Source organism: Rhamphochromis longiceps, linkage group LG14 (genome assembly GCF_057381845.1).
Source record: "Rhamphochromis longiceps isolate RC_006_pf linkage group LG14, R_longiceps_female_GT1.1, whole genome shotgun sequence".
Lineage (NCBI taxonomy): Eukaryota > Metazoa > Chordata > Actinopteri > Cichliformes > Cichlidae > Rhamphochromis > Rhamphochromis longiceps.
The window spans coordinates 14,480,700-14,504,891 of record NC_140570.1 but is presented as its reverse complement, the minus strand read 5'-3'; the positions used below and the strand labels follow the sequence as shown (position 1 = coordinate 14,504,891).

General features: G+C 37.2%; 1 protein-coding gene across 1 annotated transcript; it reads left to right on the top strand.

The window, feature by feature from the left end:
• The first annotated feature begins 4,435 nt into the window (after positions 1-4,435).
• LOC146653800 (sodium channel regulatory subunit beta-4-like) lies at positions 4,436-23,796 on the top strand. Its single transcript, XM_085380089.1, has 5 exons — positions 4,436-5,202; positions 13,322-13,485; positions 15,912-16,131; positions 16,363-16,492; positions 17,786-23,796. Exons 1-5 carry the CDS (start codon positions 5,109-5,111, stop codon positions 17,877-17,879), a joined length of 702 nt encoding a protein of 233 aa, XP_085236215.1. The 5' UTR covers positions 4,436-5,108; the 3' UTR covers positions 17,880-23,796.
• The last annotated feature ends 396 nt before the right edge of the window (positions 23,797-24,192 follow it).

The following is a 24,192-nucleotide window of genomic DNA, read 5'->3' as shown; positions in this document are numbered from 1 at the left end:
ACCATGGTCGAGAAACCAAAAGCACAAGTCTACAGAGAAACAGCTAATAACAGCTGTGTGTAGTTTGACAAACATTCCTATCATGTATAATAGGAGATTTAAATGTTCTTGTGAAGTTAATCACACAACATGTGGGACATATAAACCCAAACAAAAATAAAAACTTAAAGACAACAAAATGATGAGTTTAAAGGGTCTGGCTACAGTGCTACTGCACAAAACTTATTTCTGCAAACAGTTTTTATACTTAAACCTTTTAGACACCAAGCTACCATCTTGTTAAAGAGTACTGAGCCAATTATACACAACTTGATATCTGACTTTTAACAATGAGACAATATAATACTGCACAATAAACCTCCAAAACTAATTTTCAGCAAGAGGCCAGCTGAGGTTCATAAAATATCGGCTTTGCCATCTGGTACTTAACATCTCTAACTTTACTGGTAGGTGTGTGAGTGTGCGAATCAAAATGGACAGCACATTTGCTCTTAACTTTTAGACATGACTCACCTTTTGATGAATGCGGATCCGCACCGACAGACAGATGGATGGATAGACATATAAATAACGGGAGCACAAACTGCAGGAACAACACAAATTTGAAAAAGAAAGCAAAGACAATGAAAGACAAAAAGTCAAGCATGCAGCAACATCTGAAAAGGGCGACAAAGAGAATGGGTGCTGGAGAAGCAGAGACAGATTGACCTGCTCAGGTAAAGAAAAGGAGGAAGGACAGATGAAAAGGAGAGGTGGAGAGAGGCCCACACCTTGTCTTCCTCCACTCAGATGCGTTGTGAAATCTGCTCACTCACCGGCTGGTGCAGAGAGAGAGAGAGGGGGGTGGGGGGCGGGGTTGGGGGGGGGGGGGGGGGGGGTCGAAGTATGGGGTGAGATGAAGGTTAACCAGAGAGGTGAAAGTGGTGGGTGGCTGGGTGGATGGCTATGAGAGGATGGAGGTATGGAAATAGAAAAAAGGAGAGGGAAGGGACTAAGAGCTCAGTGTTTCTCTGTAGCTGTATTCAGAGCAGTATGGCACCACTGCAGCATTTCACTGGCTTGGCCGTCCCAGAAACAGATCCTCCACTCCCTCCCTCTCTCCGCCTCTCATCTCACCTCCCTCCTTTGCCTCCTGTCATCTCTCCTCCCCTAGCTCCTGTCATCCCCCCACCTGCTCCCCTGACCGCTCATCCCTTCTTTCCTCCTGTACCCATCCTGTCTTTCCTTTCCTTTAACTTCTCTTCCGCTGACCCACATCCTCCACTCCTGATCCTAAATGTTCTCTTCTTCTCTCTTTAGTGCAACATCCTCTCTTGCTTTGCCTTCCTTCTTTACACACATCCAAGGTCACCCTGTCCAGTGGCAGGTGTGTGAGCATGTGCTCACATGTGACTGTGTGGCAGTGTGCATATGCAAAGATGGATGTGTTGATTTATCACTGTATATGTGTATGCATCTCATTCTGCCTCTTTTGCCGTGTGCATATATCATGGATTTACTAAGAATTCATCTACATATTTGCCTACACATACCTTGCTGTGTAAAGGCAGAGGATGTCTCTCACTATGTATCAGTGCAACCCACACATACTCGAACTTGGAAATGACATTAAATTCCAAACGATGTATCATCTGACAACATGTGGGTGTGTGCAAGCTGGGGAGGTCAAGGATCCATCGCGTCTGTTTGGATAGTTCTGAAAAAAAGGAGAAAAAACAGGAAATAAAATCTCGAAAGTGGTAAGGAGCATGCATAATACACATCATCAGTGTTTTATTTATGTTTATTCATCTTTTATTTTTTTCTTGGGTCAAACATCAAATGTGTTTGCATTTTTTGTTTGTTTGTTTTTTATAAGACTGAATGGTGTAATTAACACCAATGATCATTATCATTGTGTGATAATTAAATATTAATCTGTGAAAATGTGTCAGACTCTAGAAAATGGAATTCTTTAATGTAGTGAAGATAAAATCATGTATCAGCAGACTTTATAGTGTTTTTGCTTACATTTAAATGTGCAGAATGTTGCCTTCCTCAACCTTATATCAGTTTTCCTGAGCAATAACAACAATTTAAATAATCAAAATCAAAGTAAAGAAGAACAAATACACAGACATTTGAAGATGTTCTTAAACATGTCAACATGTTGTGGTGTTTTGTCTGTGGATATTCACTTGCAGCCAAAGAGTACAGTGGGTGGGATGAGTCTGTTATGACTGTAGCTTATTTTGTGTATGACTAATCTGATTCATTTATAATTTTCTTCAGGATGTTAGATGTGATTGTGGGGTACACAAGGAGTGCTAGCAATTTACAGATGACGAACAGTTCCATTTGCAAGGCTGCAGTGCCGCAAAAAAGTAGTCTCGCTCTTTCAGCTTAATGTTATGATGGCAGGTAAAGGCCAGTAGACTTGACATGAGGCAGAGGCAAAATTTGTTGCTTGCTTACGTTTTACTTACATCACTAAGTGAAATGGGAAATTATACTGGGTGTAGAAATTGTTATGAGAAATGGCCCTGTGTGGCTCTGACGTTAGTGACAATATTATTAATGTGTTTGTTGATTGGTAGGGAAGACATGAATCTTGTGAATGAGGCCAGGCTGTACATTTCAACTACAACTTGTCGCAGTGGTCCTTCGCTGAGTTGGGTTGAAGGCCAGGCTTAGATTATTGAAAGGTATGCTATGGTCAGGTAATGCCTTGGTGCATCCATGTTTTGTAACATGGTGTTAAGAAGACCCTTTATACATTGCAAGCAAACAATCAGGCATAAAAACAATCCTATGATAGGCTCCACCCTTTCTGTAGTTGACTGTCAGTATTGCTACACTCAAATAAAGTCCAATAACACCACAATTCAATTAGAGGGAATTAGAATAAATATTTTTATTAAACCATGACATTAACACATTTAACCACAATACACACTCAAAATTATGCAAAGTCATTTTCTGCAACACTTTATTTAACAGAATTCTTTTACATTTTAACACACATATTTACTCACTTTGCTCACCTGAATATTTTTTTTATATCAATAGGTAGTTTGTTCCAAACTTTTATGGCAAACAAAAGAAAACAAAATCACAAACTCGAGGGTTAAAACTTTATTTTGCAATGTTATGATCGCCTATTTTTTACAGATGAGACACCACTTTGCATCACTCTGTTTGAGTCAGAACACATGATGTGTCGCACATGAACAAGTATCAAATAGCCTAGCATGTTCATTAATCAACTGTGATAAATCAAATATACATATAAAATATTGCAAGTTTTAAACTATTTGATTTACTAACTAATTTACTGTTAAATCTCCAAAAATATATATTTCTTGTTGCATAAAGAAAAGCTAATTAATTAATAAACATTATACAAATGTATGTCAGATACAGATTTTTGTCTTCCGTAATAATAAAACTATGAAAGCTAAAGTGCAGTAAATGAAGGCTTCTTTTTTGGAAACAGCTGTATTGGTTGAACTTTAATGAGGAGGCCTGCAGATATAAGTGATATGTCAAGCAAATCTAAAGGAGACACAGGTCACACACATATGGAAGCGCTGCATAATTATTGTATGCCCATAAACCTATTTTTGTTTGACATTTTAAATGGGTCCATTTTGCACAAAGATCATGTTCTCACTTCTTTCTGGCATTTTGCACGCAAGTATCTGGGGGGTCCTTCTGAACTTTTCTAGCCAAAGCCACCATCAGTAAGCTTGGTGGAGTTTTGTCTTTGTCAGGCAACAAACAGGCAATATGGGTTTTGTCCAAATTTGTACGAGAAAAAGTCTTGTTCAAATTGAAGATCTTGCTTAGGAACCATTCCAATAGATCACCTAAAACTTTGAATCAAATTCTTGAGATGATCTAAAAATCGAAAAAAGTGCTAATACCAAAAGCTTGTCAGTCGTTGTTGCTATCTTCAAGTGAATTGCTACCATGTGAACTGTGGACACTATGCTCGCACATACTGATTTTATTGGGGGATAAAAACCTGAAAACTCTTTACAAAAAATTCCACTGTAGTGATATTTTGATGACAAACTCAACACTGCTGCTGTGAAACTCAAGTATAGGGAAGAGAGCCACTGGAAGCAAAATGCGATTGCCAACGCAGATATAAAGTTGAACCATGAAATGAGAGAAGCATGAAAGTGGAGACATGAGCAAATGATGTAGTGAAGTATGTGGTATGGGTGAAACACCCACCCCGTGACTGACTCGGAGACCTTCTTGAGCAAAGGCTGACTCAGCCGTTCTGTGCTGGTCGCATGTGTGTGTGTGCATCTATGTGGCAGCAGACATCACCCAGTACCCCTCACCCCCACTCGCTATCCCCTCCTTCTCTCGCTCGCTCTCTCTTCACCTCTACCTCTGCAGTACCTCATTTCTCCCTGTGCCGGCACGGGAAACACGCATACTTTCTGCTTTTCTGCCTGCTGGCTCTCCTCCAGCATCCTTCTGTGCCTCTTGTGTGTTCTCCTCCCCCTCCAGCCTATGTCTCCCCCCCACCCATGGGGTTTGTTGGCCAGCCTGGTTACCTGACTATTCCTGCTGCTGTTAAAGGAGTGGAGCGGTCTGACACAACGCTGCTACCCTGGTGCCGCTCTGCCTCGCTACTCCTCTATGCCTTTCGCCTCACACTCTGCTTTGCTGGATAATTACCACTGTGTCTGCCAGAGACAGCGACAGAGGACAGGAGAGGAGGGAGGCAAAGAAACAGAGAGGCTGCACTCTTTGTTCAACTGCTGCATTCTTCAGTCTTTCCTTTCCTCTGCTTCCCCGGGCTGCAGGAGAGCAGTGCAAGGAACAACTTGATGTGAGAAAGCTCCCTAAAGGAATTTTATCCTTCTCTCTTTTGCGCTTCCTCATTCTGTTCATTACTGGGACAGAGTGCAGAGGAGGAGAGAAGAGGGAGGGACTGAGAGCAAGACTCTGCCTTCAGCTGCACAGCTCAGTGTCCCACCTTGGTCCAGAGGCACATAAGTCAAACACTCACAGTGACTGGCAGACAAGGAGACAGACTGACAGAGACACACATTGTATACATATAGACAGGCAGAGAAGAACAGAGACAGACAGGTGGCGTAGGTGTCATGGCGTCAGTGGACAGCACTGGTTCAAGTGTCTCTGGTCGACTGAGATCAGGGGATCTACTTCACGCTGGTCTGGCAGTTGCACTGCTGCTTGGTGAGTTACACTTATCTCTGTACCTTTAAGTGCCATGTCATTCCACTCTTTTCAAACATGTCTCTGGATGGGGCTATCCCTTTAATTGCCTATACATTTTAACTTGTTTCTGTGCCCTTTAGACCTTCTTCATTTGCTCCTTTTGCTCGCTTTTTCTTATTTATTATGTCTGAGTGGGTGGTACAGCCCTCTTACACTAAATCAATACCTTTTTTTGGTTATTCTATATCTGCTATATCTACATCTGCTGCTCTGTCGCATCTGCTTCAACGCTCATGTTTAATCATTATCTTTCCATACCCAAACACTACAATGTATGGTGCTGTCACAGGTGATGTTTAATTGTTAAACAATCAGGCCAACAATACAAACCTTTGACTTAGATCAGTTTCATGTTGTAGGGTTGCTGCTGGACTGTTTGAGTAACTGACACTTCGCACTTTGAAATTCTACTTTAAACATAGCCTTCATATAGGAGAAACTAAAACAAATAATTAACTTTTGGTTTTCAAAGTAAAGAAAAACAAGCTATAGTTTATCTACATGCATGCCTGTGTGAACATAGCATTACTGGTAATGACGTAGTGGTGCAGTGATGATCTGTGCTTTTGCTCGTACCCTCCCTGATTTTGTTGTAGTGCCCAATAGTGCCCCCACATCCAAAAATCCCCCCCTGGCTCTCAGTTGTTTGGAAAGTTGAGCACCATTGAGTTTTATGAAAGAAAAATGGGACTAGTATGTGTCCAGTATTGCAATATTAGTGTCGTCTTTAGATAACCGACAAGTAAGATTAGAATGCATCTTATCTTTCCGCTTTTTAAAATGTGTTTTAGATAAAAAAACAAAAAAAACAAACAGCACTTTGTTGTTTCAATTTTGTTTTGTTTTATTTTTTGGCAAATATTTGGGCTTTTTATGTTTTCCAACCAAACATCAGGGGTAAATATTAAAACAAATAACTTTAGTTCAATAACACATGTAATTTTGCATTTTGGTAAAGTTATTGACTAAATTATTCAAGAGTCCATGAGTCCAGGTTAGCGGCAGCACCAAGACCAAATCATCACTTGTCCCAGTAGGGTCAAATTTGGTCATAGCATATCACATACTGAAAACATGCGAACACACTTCTGACTAGCTAACACAATGCAACATTAGTTCACTTTAAAGGGATTAAACAATAGTTTAGTTCTTTTGAATAGATATGATAAATATATGTACCAGAAACTTTTAACAAAATATTCATTTAAGAAAGAGGAACAAATACAGGCAATATACACACTTCATTTACATCATAGTTCGCATACACAAAAAATAGTTGTAAAGCACAATTTTACAATTATTCATCTTATACATCTTATTCATATTCATTTGTTTCTTGTTGTATTTCATTGTCAGTACACATATTTCCAAATGAAATTGTTGAGTGTTGTGGAAAGTCATACTGCACCAAATAACACTTTCTTAGTAAAATATTTTCCCAAAAATCTTGCTAAAACAGCATTGATCTGGTTGTTTTGTCTAAATTACCAGCTAAGTTCAGTGGAATTTCTCTGAAATCATTTTCTCATAAGTACATATTCTCAGACTGAATCCCACTGTCCCAGCAGACATTAGATACACCAACAGATAAGTACAGGCAAGGCTAACACAAATAAGAAAGAAGCATAAACTGTATAACAAATTATATTTTTTATCAGCAAATTCTTAAAGGATAGCCACAGCATTATAGAGCATTAACAGTCTGACTCAAGTGGTGGTGCGAGATTGGTTTACATTAAGTACCTGTAAATTTAAATAAAATAAGTTCAAATATCTTTTAACCCATAAGAGCCCGACCCATTTCCACACTCAGGAAAATTATGGGAGCAGTAAAACAGCAACATCAAGTTCAATCAACAAAATAGATTATATAAGAGGTGTCACCGTAGGTTCTTAAACATTAAAATATGTAACTCAATATCCCCAAAATACCTTCATTTTCACAAATGAATAGATTATAACTTAAATTTTAACTTAACATCATGACTCAACAACAGCCCGACAGTCCATATTCCAAGTTAGAAGAACACTTAAATTTCAATTCAAGGTCTACACTTATGAATAAATACTTTCATTTGACTATATCCTCCTGAGAACTGAGGAAAGAATCTTCCCATTGAACTATTTTTGGGATTTCCTTCCTCTTTGGAGCTAAAAGAGAGCACCGAAATGCACAAGATATCAATGGAAAGCCCAGGATGTCCTCTATTTAGTACATTAGGACTTATTATGATAGCTCAAATAAGTCACAAGATAGAGACCAAAAACAAATGTCCATTACAATGGACATAAATGGATGGGCTGGTTCTCTGGAGGATATTCTCACCTCTATTTAAGAGATCCGGTTCATCTGTTATGAAAATGTCCACCTTAAATGCATTTTATCATTGTTAACATCTTATATATTCAGGATATGGTTATTTATCTAAATTGTGTCTGTATTGGAATGCTCAACTGTTTCTCTTATGTAATCAAGTAATACCTAAATCAAGTAATGTGCAAAGTATTACAGCAATATGTCACAACAAAACCTTTTGGCAACAGAGAATGAAGAGAATGAAGGCAGTGAAGCAAAGGTCCCAATAAAAGTCAGGTGTGAAATTAAGGAAAAATGTTTAACAGTAGGTTGTTCTCATTAACATCTCCGGATCTATATGAAAGTGTCATTCAGTATTAACAGACAGAAGCTGTTATTGCAGCAGGACCACAGACAAAACTTGGAATAATGACTTTTTTGCAGAATAAAGACAATCTTCAGATATCTGTAACTTTTCAGCATGGAAGATGCAAAAGGTTGGAACAACTGTCATGCCAACTACTTTCATTTTTTCCATTTTCATTTACGCAAAATTATTCATCATCCTTTTTTGTGACGAATAAACAAAAGATACAGTAAAAAGCAAAATGATAGAGTGATCATGGAGTAACATAGTAATCATGTTAACATTTCTCCAGTACTGTGCCTGAAAATGCAGTTACTGCAGCATTGTTTGTATGAATATCACATTGCATATATTACCTGAAGTGAAAAACTGAAACTATCTTGTCCCACAATACCAGCAGCTCTGCCTATTAAGTAACTCAGCTGCTGGTGTAATTCTTTGCCCATTCACCTTGAAAAGGACATCTCACATGCCTCACCTCTCTCATATCCATTCCCCTGTTCTTTCCTTGTGACCCCTTTCCATCACTTCCTACACATTGTAACTCCTGCATTACCTACGCTTCCTTGTTCATAGTACCCCCCTCTCCCACATTTCCCATCACTTCCCTGTATATATTGCAGAATAGTGTCCTCAGTCAGTTCTCTATGGGTTCTCTTAGAAATACATTAACTTTTCAATTACTGGCCTACTTAAAAAAAGAAGAAGAAAAAAAACAGTCACCTTGACAGTCAGGCAAGGACACACACACACATACATGCACACAGACACATATGCACATACATGCACACACTCAGTTGCTTTTCAGACCTTCAGTATTACTGATATGTACACAAACACTTAAAGTAAGTGCATATATACAGTTCACATACATGCACATGCACACACATACACAGACACACACGTCACATAAAAAGATAACAGTGCATACATTACATAAGTGAATTGTACACTACTTCAGGATGTGAATCTGTGGGCGGTTTCAGGACAAACTGTTTAGACAAAAAAAGAGGATAGTGAAGAGAAAAGTGATGTACAAAACCATGATAGTAGAGAGCAGTAAAGCCAAGGAGGTGTCAAGTTTATTTCTAAGCATGAGGAGGGGGCACCATATAATCCATTTGGAAACGTTTTTGGAAATGGATAACATCTTTTTTTTTCTCCACTAGAGCATTTTGTTTCACAGACTATTCACTGAAAATGTGCAACTAATTACTGATAGAGATAAATGTTTGTTTTCATTGTTGCAATTACCAAAGAGTTTAAAAGATAGTTCAATGTTCAAAACCTCTAAGCCTCTTAAAGTAGAAAATACAAACACACACACACACACACACACACACACACACACACACACACACACACACACACACACACACACACACACAACCCCGTTCAGCTATTTTACTGAGGACCTTCATTGACATAATGCTTTCCCTAGCCCCTTACCCTAACCCTAACCATTAAAAATGAATGCCTAACCCAAACCCTTACCCTAAACCTAATCATAACCTAATTGTAAAACTGACACTAAAACCACATTTTGAGCCTCAAAATTACCTTTAAATGCCTTCAAATTTGTGAGGACCGGGTTGTGTGTCCTCACAAGTGACTGTTGGTTCTCACTAGTATAATAGAATGCAGATTCCGGTCCTCACAAAGATAGCTAGACAGGAACACACACACACACATATGTTTCCATGTTCTTATTTAGGGATTGTCTCCCCCAGGAGCAACTTCTGAAAGCAACTAAGACAGAAAGATTGAGGGATAAAAGGAGTGAAAGCAGAATTGTCCAGACTGTCCAGTGCTATAAAAAAGTAAGTCAGGCTATTAAAACAGAGCAAAAGTGGAATCAGAAAACAAACAAGTTCAAAACTAAAAATGCTTGAGCTGAAAGTGGATGAGTCATGTCATGATTCGAGTTTTGAGGAGAAGACAAACGACTGCATGGTCTCAGTAGATGTCAGAATAGTGATCTTTATTACACACTTCTGAACCAGAAGTATGGGAAGACTGACGTACAGCAACAATCTCCAAAGAGTGGACCGTTCCCCATCCTTATATAACCCATGATGACATCACACAGTTAGACCTTACTGGAAATGATAACAGTCTCCCCATAGTCCAAAGTTCTCCTTATACAAACATCAGATGATACTTTAGAGAAAAACAAGTGTGTGACCTGTTGTGCATTTTGTGAAACTGTGAGTCCAACTAGAGGAGATGTCCTGAGACGACCTCCCTTTGTTAATAAGTGTGTATGTGAGGGAACGTGCGTGTGTTACATAAGTCTGTATATATGTGCACGTTAGTGAGGCCTGACTACGTGCAAAACTGAATGTAACAGTCCAGCTCGAGTGGAGTGGTGATGTTGCAACAGTTTAAGCAGAGAGAAAGTAAGCTGGTGGAAAATTACCTTGTAGCCGATTTACTAAGAAACTAAGAAACTGATAAACTGATGCAGACTAATGAAGTAATAATGAACTTACAACAGTGCATGTAAATGATATCAGTGAGATTAAAATAACATCCATTATCCTAACAACTCCTTTGAAACAATGTAAGACATTCAACATAATACAGGTCAATCCAACAGATCTAATGATTTTCACACTCTTCTAAGTCAGAGGTCTAATGCAAACTAAAACTACATACCATATTATAATGCAACTACTTTGATCTCATATATAAGGTAACATATGATAACAAATTAATCTCCACAGTCAGCATAACTGAAGAGTTAAATACCAGGTGTTACAAAAAAAATCAAGAAGAGCGGGTAGGACAAAAGCATATAGATGACCAAAAAAGCAAAGCCAAACAAACTGATGCTTCCTTGATGTATAAATATTTATTTGTAAGGTAGTGCACATATTTATTATAACCAATATGTGACTTGCAGAAGGAACTCTTTTAGTTAATTTCATCTGAAAAAATAAATAAATAAATAAAATACAGACAGAGGTTTGTGTCTGTGAAGGTTCTCAGTCATCCAGGTCATCGTAGTCAAAGGAGCTTGCAAAGAAAAGCGTCTGGACTTCTTTAAGTTGCTTGAAGACGTTTCACCTCTCATCCGAGAAGCTTCTTCAGTTCTAAGGTCAAATGGTGGAGAGTCCCAGATATAAACCTAGTGTGGACATAGATGACATAGATGGCTTCTTTCACTCCTCTTTCACTCACTCCTCTTTGGTTTGAAAGAGGAGTGAAAGAAGCCATCTATGTCCACTGTGAGCGACCATCTTTGAACAGAGGCGGGGGTTTATGACACCAACTCTCTGCCATCTATAATCCAGTTTTGAGATCCCTTCCCAGACGCCTTAACGCCCACTCACATCCTGGGCCATCTGACCTCAGGAATTCGCATGATAAGGTGGGGCCAGGTTTCACAATGAACACACCCGAAACTCTGGCTGATTGGGACCCACACCCAGTTTCACACCTTGGCTCAGGCGATTAGAGGATCATCAGGGGGTCCTTTTGTCCCTCTGTGGGGGGTTACTCCCACTAGGTTTATATCTGGGACTCTCCACCATTTGACCTTAGAACTGAAGAAGCTTCTCGGATGAGAGGTGAAACGTCTTCAAGCAACTTAAAGAAGTCCAGGCGCTTTTCTTTGCAAGCTCTTTTGACCACAGACAGAGGTTTATTTTTGTCTATGTATTTGCACTACTGGAACCCAATACTCTTCAGTGGGAGTTCCACCCACACTTACAATCCCTTGCTTGTATCATTAACCCTAAACGCTTACTTCAGCAATATCTTTCTTTTTATTTATATCATTTTACAAAAGCAGCTGATAAAAAAACAGAAAGAATGACAATTCAAATACTGAGTGTTTTTCCCAGTACGAATTAAAAGTTTCAGCTCCAGTAAGTCTTACTTGAAACAATCTTCTTACAACACTATTACTTTTTTTCTGAAAATGTTTTATTAGTTCTAGCCATACACAGCAAATCACCATTAATATACTTAACTCATTCACTGCCAGCCATTGGCAGTGAATGAGTTAAACCCATTGACTCATACACTGCAATTGACGGCTATAGACGTCAATGGCAGTGAATGAGTTAATATAATACAAAATAAGTTGTCTGTTGAATGAGTTCTATCCAAGTAACTTTTTCTATGTATATTAAGAAAAGGTTATTTCACATTAATTGTATTTTTTTGTTTCATTAACCAGCCCCAGTGCCAGTGTTGTGATGGTAACAATACAGCTGAAAAACAACTTTGTATCAATATTTCTGCTGTTGAATTTTTTTCCTCCAAATCACATTAATACATTTTCTGATTTCTTTAACATTTGAATTGAAAAATGGTAAATGACAATGTGTGCCTAGAACACGTGATTTCAAGTAGTAAAACGATTTCATCCATATCCAGTAATATGAGGACTCAAGTGTTTGAGATTCTTGTGCTAACGCAGATTTATTCAAAGCATTCCAGAGCAGGTGATGCAAAATTCTTTTAAGCAAGTATACATACATGTCTATGTCTATGTGTCCTCAGCAGAGGCATACATGTACTCTAACCTTGTCTGTACCTTGTCCAAGTGAAATGTGATCCTGAGCAGGTCAATGGGGAAGAGAGTATTTATAAATAGACCCCAAGTGTGTGAGAGAGAAACCAGAGCAACAATCTGAGAATTACACCAGCTGTCATTGCAAAACCCACATAACATGCCTGGCCATGTGAATTTAAGTCGCATGACTCTTATACTCTATTCATAAATTGGATTAGTTGGGTCTTGAAAAAATCAAAGGTTTTGATTGCTTAATTAGTTTGACCTGATGAACTAGAGAACAAATCTTTTCTCTTTAGAAATGGTACCAAAATTCTATGTTTCTTTTTTTTTTTTTTTTTTACATTTTTTTTTTTAACATTAAGACCAATAGAAGAGAGAGGTTTTACATAGAGGACATCATACAGTATAAATGTCATTTGGTAAAATTGTCAGTTGCTTCTGCAAAGTTGCATTTAGAACCTAACCTAATTTTTCAAAGCCTAAAGTTCGCCATAAAGTCCATAAAGTACACAAAAAAAGTAATCAGGGAGCATGTGGTCATTTTTTTCCCTGTGACAGCAATTTTAAATATATTAGGTTTAGACTCCATATTAAGATTTTTATTCACAATTTAATTTTAAAAGAAGAGAGACAGAATAGTGTTGCCTACTTGGCCACATTCTACTTTTACTTAAGTTATATCATAATGAATTCATACATAATTAAGTCTCAATAAACTGATGCCACAACAAATATTGCAAATATCAAACAAACACAAAACTCTGTACTATCTTTTACTTTTTTATTTTCATTTTGCCTTATATAATTGTGTTTTTATTGCTTTTCAAAAACCGTTTTCTATCCTTTTCTAAAAACTTTTTAACTTTTCCTTTCTCCCTTGGTTTAGGCGTATGGACTGTTGGTGGACTGGAAGTTTCCACAGGTAAAGTGTCTTCAATCGAAGCAATGAATGGCTCCACGGTTTTGTTGCCCTGCACTTACTCTTCATGTATTGGCATCGAAAATCTCTACTTCAACTGGCAATATAATGACAATGGAACTCTCATAAAGGTACGTGCACACAACCACAACACCAACAGGGATACAAAAAAGCATAAAAATAGTGATTCCTGACATTTTCATATGTTTCGTGTCTCATCGCATAAACAGTCAGTGAGTGTATGCTGTTGTATTTCTGAAGGCATGGGGATACAGTTTTGTTCATAAGTATTTTGATGAACAGATAGTTCTTGTAATTTTGCCTTTGTTAACTATCACATGTGATTGTTTTTTTTTTTTTTAGTACAGCCTGTATTAACTGTTTAGGAAATGCAGCCATTTTTTAATACACAGGATCTGCTTGTATTATTTGAAAAGCCTCTGTAGGTTATGACGGCCTGAAGTCTAAAATTCACGAACATCACCAAATGCTGTGTTTCCTCCCTTGAGATGCCAGGCCTTTACTGCAGTCACCTTCAGCTGCTGCTTGTTTGTGGGTCTCTCTGCCTAGAGGTCTGCCTTCCGCAGTGTTGGAAAGGTTACTTTTAAAATGTATTCCACTACAAATTACAGAATACATGCCCCAAAATGTAGTTTTTAACGTATTCCGTTAAGCTACTCAGTGTGAGTAACATATTCTGAATACTTTGGATTACTTAATATATTGTCGTGTTTTTTTACAACTACGTGAATGTACTATTGCTGTGTGATTTATTACTATTACTGAAGGCTTCCTGCCACCAAAATCACATTGTTAGCTTGCGTTAGCTGAGGTTAGTTCATAGACTGCTTTCAGAATTGCACATGATTATTTGCAGCTCGCAGGTTGTTAATGTTTAAGCAGGTCTAACAATCTGCAGTCTATGAACTAACGCCAGCTAACAATGTTAGTTCGGTGGCGAGTAGCATCCAGTAATAGTAACAAATCACTCAGCAATAGTACATCAGAGATACTGAAGTGGCACATAACCCAGGTAGCTACCACAACTAAAACAAGGTAGCTGCAGTAGGCTAACATTCATTGTTAAAAAAGAACTTATTTCCAGATGTTTGTTTAGGTTGGAGTCTTTTGACGCTGCGAGCAGCTTGGTTGCTGGCAAACAGTGTTTGCATGGCATGGTCAAATTCACCCATCCCTTTCTTCTTTAAATATGAAGTGGTGTCGGAATTTCAAAGTAAGAAATCCATTCCTGCTCGTACTCTGCTGGCTCTGTTGTGCTGTCGCTGGGTCCATTGTGTAACTGACACCACCAATGTTAATGGGACGCTTACATTGGAGCCTCTTATTTCGTGTCTTGTTTGGGTTTCTGGCTATGTGTGGAGTTACCAAAATTGGAGAGGTGATAGCCTAAGAAAAGACCGTTGTGTAATCCAGTTATTTCAACAAAGTAACTATATTCTAATTATCACCGTTTTAAACGGTAACTGCAAGGGAATACAGTTGCTCATATTTTGTATTTTAAATACGTAACACCAGTTCATGTATTCCGTTACTCCCCAACACTGGACTTCTAAACTCTACTGAAAAGAATGCTCTGGTGGAAAGCATGTTCTGATATCATGTGACTCACTTGGTCATTTAATTAAATCCTGTTTCTTTGTCTTGAGAGGCTCTTTGGTTGCTTGTGCGGTATACATTGGGTGATTAACGATTTGCACTTTGTGCTGCCCAATAAATTTTTCAACATTTGTCAGGATCTGAGGAGCAATTGTAGCCCTGTACATTTCAGAATTCATCCAGCCACTGACAGCAGTCACGTGATCCGTAAACACAAGTGAATGAGTTCTGTTGCAAACCATACATACCTATGCCATTATATTGGCTTCACCACGCTTCAGATCATTATTTTTTCTTTTTTTTTTCTATCTTTAACCATTGGTTTGCATCTTGTTGTAAATGCTCTGTATTTCCATTAATCAAGACATCTGTTGATTGTAGACTTTGACAATGATGTAGCTACCTCCACAGTGTTGCTGACTTTGTTAGAAGTTGTGAAGGAACTTTTTTCTTGACCAAAGAAAGAATTCTATGATCATTCACTTCACAGGTGTCTCCACAGGTTTCCCTGGCCTTTAAGTCTTGCTGAGCTGCCCGGTTCATTCCATCTTTTGATCAATGTGCCAAATAGCTGATTTGGCCACGTTTTTTTTTTTAGCTTGATTATGGCATAACTACATGTTCTTTCAGACAGCTACCAAATACAAGTTCAAGTCCAGATCACAATTTCCTTAATATTTAAGAAAGTGTCAAGGGACCCTTTACCTGGCCATAAAACTGCTTGTCAATTATTTTTGAGTCTCTAAAAATGGGGAACTATATATAAAAATGCCCAAACAGGTAATAAAACACTTTTGTTAAACCCCTTGAATTAAAGTCTTTGGTTTTCAGTGTGATGTGGTGGTGTACAAAGGCAAAATTACAACACAGTGTGTCATCATCCCAATGCTGTGTAGCTGACACCCAATACTGTGTATCTAAGGAAATATCTTGTGTGTAGTTATGTGAAGCGTTGATCCCTATGGAGGGTGTGGAGCCGAAGGTCCGTGTGTCCCATGAGCGTGTTGAGTTTGTCGGCTCCTCAAAGAGTAACAACATTTCGATCTTGCTATGGAATATCACCTTTGAAGATGAAGGAGAGTACATCTGTTTTGCCAGGAATCCAAAAGAGAAGAACCGCAACCACAGTGCTATCTTCACTCTTATAGTGGTGGATCAAAGTATGTAAAAGTTGCACAAACACCTGGCATACAAAAATAGAGCTTTATCTGACTTGCTGACTGAAAGTGTTTATAAAGTACATATACAAGTACATATATGCTACTAGCATCTAGTTTCAATCTTGTTAGAGCTCTAAGTCAGTTTTTACATACTCTGTATACTTGTTTGTCCTCACAAAGTCACTCTCTCTCTCTCTCTCTCTCTCTCTCTTTCTCTCTCTACCTTTTCAGTGAAGGAAGTTGACAACACTTTGACAATCATTATTGTCTCAGCGTTGGGTGGAGTCATAGGCTTAGTTATCATTGTCATGGTGATAAAGGCTGTTGTTGTTCACTTCCTGCAGAAGGATGATGAGAAAAAGTGAGTAGATCATTGACTATCTTATAAGGACATTTAGAACAAATCAACAATACTGATTATAGATAATCTTTTTATCATATATATTTGGGTCAGCTACAGTCAAACAGCCAAAAACTGTGTATTGCTGGCAAAAAGAAATTTGGTCTATTATATGCTAGTTTTATAACTGTTTCTACAAATTTAACATCTTGTGAAATAGGGTGTAAACATTTGTGAAGTTTTCACCATTAATGAAAAAAAATTCCAGCTTTTAAGGAACCATTGAATTTTTTTTCCTGATATGGTTTTTATTCATATATTTTTATTCATATACATATGTTACAAGTCCTATGATGTCATTGACTTTTGCAGATACTATAGCCTGCAACACGCAGCTCAAAACGAAATGTACAGAAGTTATGAATAATTAAGTGTGGTGAAGTACTGTTTATATTTCCTGTTTAATCACACAAGTAATGCACTGTTACGGCAACACAATTTTTCAGACAAGACATACTGACATGAAGAATAAGTCAAGTGATCTTTATACATACATGTCGTAAATAATATTTTTATGTACTACAAATATTTTTAAAATGTGCAAGTCTTATTTGATTTCTAAAAAGTATAACAAAAAGTTTGAATGTTGGAAATAAAAATGAAAGAAATTGCTTGTCATACTCCAGTTTGCAAAAGAAGTAGAATTATTAGCTTTCTGTTATCTTTTTTATTGACATAAAAAGTGCATCTAGCAGTGAAAATCTGATATTAGAGGAAATTCAAATGTGTTACATCATAATTTCAAGAGTATTTGCTTTCATATAACAAATGAACAATTTATATTCGATGAATACAACTAAAATCATTGTAACCTTTATCACTAGGTCTAATGTCATATCATCAACACCAGTTCATATAAAACTACATTATTTACTGAAAAATAATTTTGTGTCACAAAGATTTACCCTGTTGTTTGACTGTGGCTGACCCAGGCACTCATTTGGCCATGTTAATAGATTTTTTTGTATTTTTCTAATTAAAATATCTGATGTAATCAGTAATGGTTTTATGCTGACAATATAGGTCAAATTGTCTCAGAACAAAGTGGGCAATTATTATGAATCTGTTATATTATATAATAACGAAATAATGTCACCCATATTCTATATTTCCAAAACAAAATTATTATTTGAAGCTCATTGGGTTAAGTTTTTTTAAAACCCCTGCAATTTATATGGCACATGGCCCTTATCGCTTGTATTTGTCTCCTTTTATAGGTGTTCAATATAACCTTTGTTTCTCTTATCTCTACAGTAAAGAGTGCCTAGTGAGCTCCTCAGGGAATGACAACACAGAAAATGGTCTTTCAGGAGCCAAAACTGAAAACAAAGGGACACCAAAGGCTTGAACAAAATGTTAAGTATGCCTACATGTTTGTATATATGTTAGACAAATGTACACACTCAGCGAAAAATCAATTATCTTACTAGCGGCTAACAAAAACAACTTGTAAAAATGTCTATTTTAAATCATGCTTGAGATTTGGGAAGTGTGAAGTGTGCATAGGCCTGGATCTCTCTCACTTACCATGGTAGCCCATTTGTTCCACTGTACAGCTTCTGCTCCACTTTCTTCACATTGCAATCTCCAATTTATGCAGTTGATGTGTTATTTTTTTCTATGTACTTTCTTACTATCTAATAACATTCACACTACGTTAAAGCAAAAACGCATCACAAGGCCGAAATCTTTTTTATACACCCAATGTCAGTATTCAGTTTCCAGTCCAAAACATGCTTTACAGTATCAGCTGAGAAGCTACAATATGTTGGATTCTTAGTCTGGAACTCTACAACTCCAAGTGAAACTTGGACTTAGATATACTCAACCAGTGGGAACAAATATCTTTGATGCCATGTTGAACTGCCATAATGAAAAACTGCCAGGATGTCAGTCGAAGAACAGCACAACACTGCTCAAATTCTTTCCCTTAGCTTTCACCTGGATGAAAATAAGCCAGGTGGTAACTGACTAGAAGTTTGGTTATAAAGAAAAGATAAAATTTTTTAGTCCCAATCACATAAATTGTTTATAAATAAAATAGGAAGTTTTACATTTTAAACACTGACTGTAAAATTTGTATTTTGCCATTTTAAACACTGGGCGCTGTTTTACTGATTAACTGTGTTTGAAAGGTAACGAGTAAATCCCAACTGTTTCCAAAGGATCTTTCTGACATTAACCTCTGAAATGCCAATTTTCATGTGACTTCTGGGTTCAGATTAGACACACTGCTGGTTTGTTTGGGCCAAAGATTTTCTGTGAAATGCTGGTTAGCAGGGACTAACAAATGGGCTTACCTTAGGTGAATAAAAGATCCAGTTCTGCACAGGTTTTATTGTTTTGCTTTAGATAAACACAGGTGCCTGTTCTGCTTCTGCTCCCTTGGCTGGTGAGAAGAACTTACATAAAAAAAAGAAGAACCCTAACCACCATCAAAGACAATCCCCAGACCCAGCTCCCTATTGAAAGGAATGAACTTAATCATGCTGCTTCTGACTAATAACCAATGCATTTTGAGCATGTGCACATTTTATATAGCTTCGTATAAGATTATATATTACACCATAATACAGGAACATTTCTGTGTGTCTCTGTTTGGTCCCCTCCACGCTGGCCAGAACTGCGGGAAGCTCTGTCAATGCTCATCTCAACACTGCTGCAACTGTTTAACACCTTTTTAGCCACGTCAGGGTTATTGAAAAATAACTTTTAGAATATTGGCCGACAAGTTTACTGTAGAAAAATTAATAAATGAAAGAAAGTTTACACTTATTGAAAAAGTGAGAACATTTCAGCAGCTCTGTTTAAGTGAAAGAATTGAAAAGCCCTGCCAGAGGAGTTTGAGAAGCTGCTTGATGGCTTATTAGCCGGATATCCTTATAAGCACATGCAGCTCAAAATGCTAATTTCCAAATTTACATGTGGATTCAATGAAATACATATAACTCAAAGGAAACTTGCCAAACCCATCAAGAATATACAAGTCCAGTAATATAGCCTTGGTAGTGCAGGTAGCATTGTCTTGGGGCAGCTCACTGCAAAAGAATGTAAAGACTGTTGGGCAGTCAAATATTGCCCAAAATGTATGTTTTCATTCAGTACAAAAAATATATCAAAGAAATATTAATATTATTCTGAATTGAATGTGTGTGAATGCCCCTCAAGGGCAGTCATAAGTGCTTGTTGGTCAGCTACATTATTTTGTGTACATCTACAACTGGCCAAAACTGAGCATGTTATAGAGTTTAAACTGATAAAATTACTACTTGACTGTATTTAAAACCCTGACCATTGAAGATTTTAAACTTTTTGTTCAGACTTCACAAACAGCCCCAGTGTTGATCTTAGCTGTTTAAAAGGGACGTCGGTTGATGTTGCTGAGAGTAAATTGAGCAATTTTAAATTAAAAAATGTTTAAGTAAATGCTTAAATGTGCACAATATAAACACCAGTACATATTTCTTTCAAGAAACGCCGAATTGGAAAATGTAACAAAATCTTCATAAATTCACATTTCTGTTTCATTCTTTCATAAGTCAACAAGGATCGGTTTACTGCTAAAATGCCCCTGGGAAATTAGAACCACCTCTCTTTGTAGTTTGTAGTCACAGTCACTTTGACGTCCTTTCTATGAGGACCGCAGACATGCTCTGCATAAATAGTTTGAACAGCTGAAAGCTACATACATACATTACATGCTACTACACAAATACCCACATAGGAGGATTCATTTTGATACCAGAAAACAGCTCACTGGCCTTGCCTGCAAACAATACAGCACTTTATCAGTGTTAAAGTGGTTTTGTTACAATGGCAAATCACGGAAGTGGCCTCACAGTTGCCATTCTTTTATACTATATATTAAGAGAATTAACAAAAACTCAACATTCTCACTTTGTGTTTGTCATTTTGACCGAGTACCTGACAGCAGCACTGTGTCAAATGGTTTTAACTTCGGGTACATGTTCACTTACTGGAACAGAGCTCTATGACAAGCTTTTATTTTATTTTTCTATTTGTTCACGTCTGTCAGCCTGCTCCTCTCTAATACTGGAGTGCATTTCCCTTGCCTTCAATGGAAGCAATAAGACAGATATCAGATTATGCAATAACCTGTTATAAGGCACTTTAAAGATGTGTCTGGACTGGCTGGCAATTCTGTCCAAGGCACTGATCATTGTACCAATATATGTATCCACACCACAGAAATGTATCTCAGCTGAGTTTAAGTATGGTGATTAGGATCATATATCTACAGCAGATGGTTTTGTCTGCATTGGATCAATCTATATTAGGTCCCATTTACACTTGGCTCAAAATTCCTTGAGCAGATGAAAGCTGTATCAGGAAAAGCTTGAACCCAGGCCCGCATTATAACACATGTCTAACATATTACCCCATTTGTACTTTGCTATTTCATAAAAGTTGTATCTAGATGGAATAATAACACAGTGGTGGCCCTGGGAGTTCAGGGTGCTGCAGCTGCAGTTTCTGTTTTCGCTGTGGATTATTTCTTTGTTAGTTTGTTGTTGTTTTTGTATTTATTACTTTGTCAAACTGTTGAAGATGTGTCTCAGTATGCTTTTATTTACATTTTTTCAATGTATGTTTTACTCAGAGCTCTCAGGGCTACTGTACTAATGGGCTAAAAACACCCTAATTGACACTGCCAACTGACAAATATGAAATGCCCTACAAGATAACCAATGCGCTGCCCCCTTACAGGAATACAATATATTTTTCTGTGTGTAATATAAAAGCAGCCATCGTTGCAATCACAGAAAACATCATAACTGACCTATTACAAATGTTCTTGCTTTGGAGTCCTAATTATAAGATTTGATGTTATGTACTGAGTAGTTGTTTGGTTGCACTTATGTGTTTGAGGGATGCATTTAATTACCATTGGAAGGAAAGGTGTAGAATATGACCTCAATTGACTCACGCAATCAGGTTTCATACAATATATAAAGTACAACGCCTATGCCCAAGAAGCACAAGTGTTTATTTTATTATACATTACTAAATAGTGTAAGTATACGCTGAGTATAAATGGGATCAAGAGTGAAATGTGATCAACCTTAACAGTACAATGTTAGAAGTGAATATATCCTGGTGAACCTGTAAAAATGTGAATGACGTGGATGTAAGGCATCACACACTGTCTAAGAGTTATGGGACCCCTCTGTAAAGAGGGTATATACATCCAAAGTCTTCCTGTTAGGGAAAAGCAATATTGTGGAGTTAATGTGTCCGTTAGTGTACTTTTCATAACCCTGACACTCAAAATACAGTATAGGTGGATTCACATAATACATAACTCAAACCTCACTATTTGTGTTTACGGATTTTATTCTTAATTTAAAGAAGAAAAACAAATGATAATAAAATACTTAAAAAACAACAAGCAGCAAATTAGGCATATGTATCTGAGCGGGTTATAAGAGGTATGTACTGTTTTAATAACAACCATAACTGATGTGATAAAATATGTATATGTGATGGGGAGAGGAGAGCTGTTTTAATGCATAACGCAGGTCTGGTTTTGGTACAGTTGCCTTTATAATAGTAAGACATTGTACTAAGCATTGAATGCATTATTATTATTGTTATGTTTGTTTGTTTGTTTTTTCATCTTTGGTGTTCTGATCTGTCCTGTCTTCCTCCAAGAAACACCTATACCGAACCTCTTGTGACTCTTGAAGTTAGCCAACAGCTTGCAGTGATTGCTGCAGTACTGAGTGTGCACGGTACAGTGTACAATGCTCCTCTGCAGTGGTGCAATACAGCACGCCAAATACAGTATGACTGCCACCCAGTGGTAAATGCCCCTGTAGTACAAGCCATGGTACTACTAGTGTGCATTGTCGAATTTCCCAGAGGAACCCACCCGAGGGATTAATAAAGTTCTATCTTATCTTATCTTATCTTATTTTGATTTGGACTATGAGGATTGCACATTATCAAACCATTGCCACAATTTTCAGAGTTACAGCAGTTCAAAGATGTATGATTACGCATCATGTTGCAATTGTTTCTCCTGCTTTATATAGTGCTAGTAGTCTAATGGGGAGGTGTGATGTATAAGTTTACACAAAAAAATTAGGAAAAAAATACATTGAACAATAAACCACGTATGAACAGTGGTTGTTCATCAGACTACTACTGGTGAGCATAAAATGGTTATAGACAGCATTCGTACTGCTGTAATATTATTCACTAGGTAACACAGTATTGTGAATTCTCATTGACTAGTATGATTTTTTAGAGTTAGTATTACTCTTACTGCCAGAGCGGGTGAAACTCATACTGCCAATCCAAGAGTCTCATGTCTGCTGTTGTTACAACACGATTATAATGACACGCAATCTATTAACTACGGTAACACTACTAAAACATGATGTTGCATTACTGTCTACTGCTGTATAAAATGCATATGAAAGCTAATCTGTATATGATGATGCTCTATACTACTTCTGTATTTCTAGCAGCTGAAACTCACACTGCCAAGCCAAGAGTCTAATGTCTGCCTCCCACATTCCACACCAGAGCTGCAACTACTAGTCAGTTACTTAGTCAAGAAAAGGAATTGACAACTATTTTAAGGACATAGTTTGTAAGTCATCTTTCAAGTAAAAAGTGCCCACATTTTTATAGCATTGCGTTCTCAACATTTTCTGGGTTTTCCCCTCTTACACATTATAGGAAAGATTAATATAGTTCAGAAAAAATGGAATTTTTTGTCTTTTTTGATAATTTGAAGTTAACATTAGTGGTAAAAATACTAAACTATGATTCATATTGTGATTTAAACAAATAACTAACGTTTGACAGACAAAGACATCGAGAATTTCTTTTAGGTTTCATTTATAAGCACTGACCTCTCCACATGCTGTTACTGCAGTCCTGCATTTTAGAGTATTCTATCAATATTTTACATATTCTGGGGCTGCAAAACATAAATCTATCCCAAAAAAATGATTTTACAAGGTCATATCTAGAGCAAGCTAAGGCCACTGATAGCATACAAATTATAGCAATTGATAGAAAGTCGTACTGTTGCAGCAAATTCTTATGTTTTGTTTACATTACTGTAGTCTGTTCAACATAAACACACAAGCAAAATACATCTGCAAACACATTTCTTCTGGATCAACCTTCCTGTGAATATTCAGCTGTCTGTCTGTATTTGTGTCCACGTTGTTCATGCTCCCTTCATGACTATGCACTTCAAACTTTTCAATTATTAGCAAAGTACATCCTGAAAATAAAATGTTGATTGAATTTCCCAGAGTGCTGTTTTCTTTCTCTGTGTTTATTCAGCTCTGAAATCAGTTGATTTAGGATAGGTTAGATCTGCTCTTTGTCTGTGTAGTTGTTATACTGGTGGTCAATATATTAGTGCAAAACAAAAGCTACACAGCCACTAGCATAACAGAACATCTATATGATTTATACTATATTGTACTAGTTAATATTTTCATCCTAAGGAAATAAACTAGAAATATGATTTAAATGTCATACAACTTTAGTGTTGATAGTAGTATAGTACTCCATACTAAAGTCCAACTAATTGAATGGAAAATGATTTCTAATCCCCCCCCCAAAAAAAATAAATAAATAAATAAATAAATAAATAATTAAACAAAAGGAATAAT

Excerpts from the sequence above, each read along its gene's own strand:
- LOC146653800 (XM_085380089.1), top strand. The coding sequence starts at position 5,109 with ATGGCGTCAGTGGACAGCACTGGTTCAAGTGTCTCTGGTCGACTGAGA. Across the intron at positions 16,132-16,362 it reads TCTTATAGTGGTGGATCAAA|TGAAGGAAGTTGACAACACT; the intron begins GTATGTAAAAGT and ends CTACCTTTTCAG. Across the intron at positions 16,493-17,785 it reads CAGAAGGATGATGAGAAAAA|TAAAGAGTGCCTAGTGAGCT; the intron begins GTGAGTAGATCA and ends TTATCTCTACAG.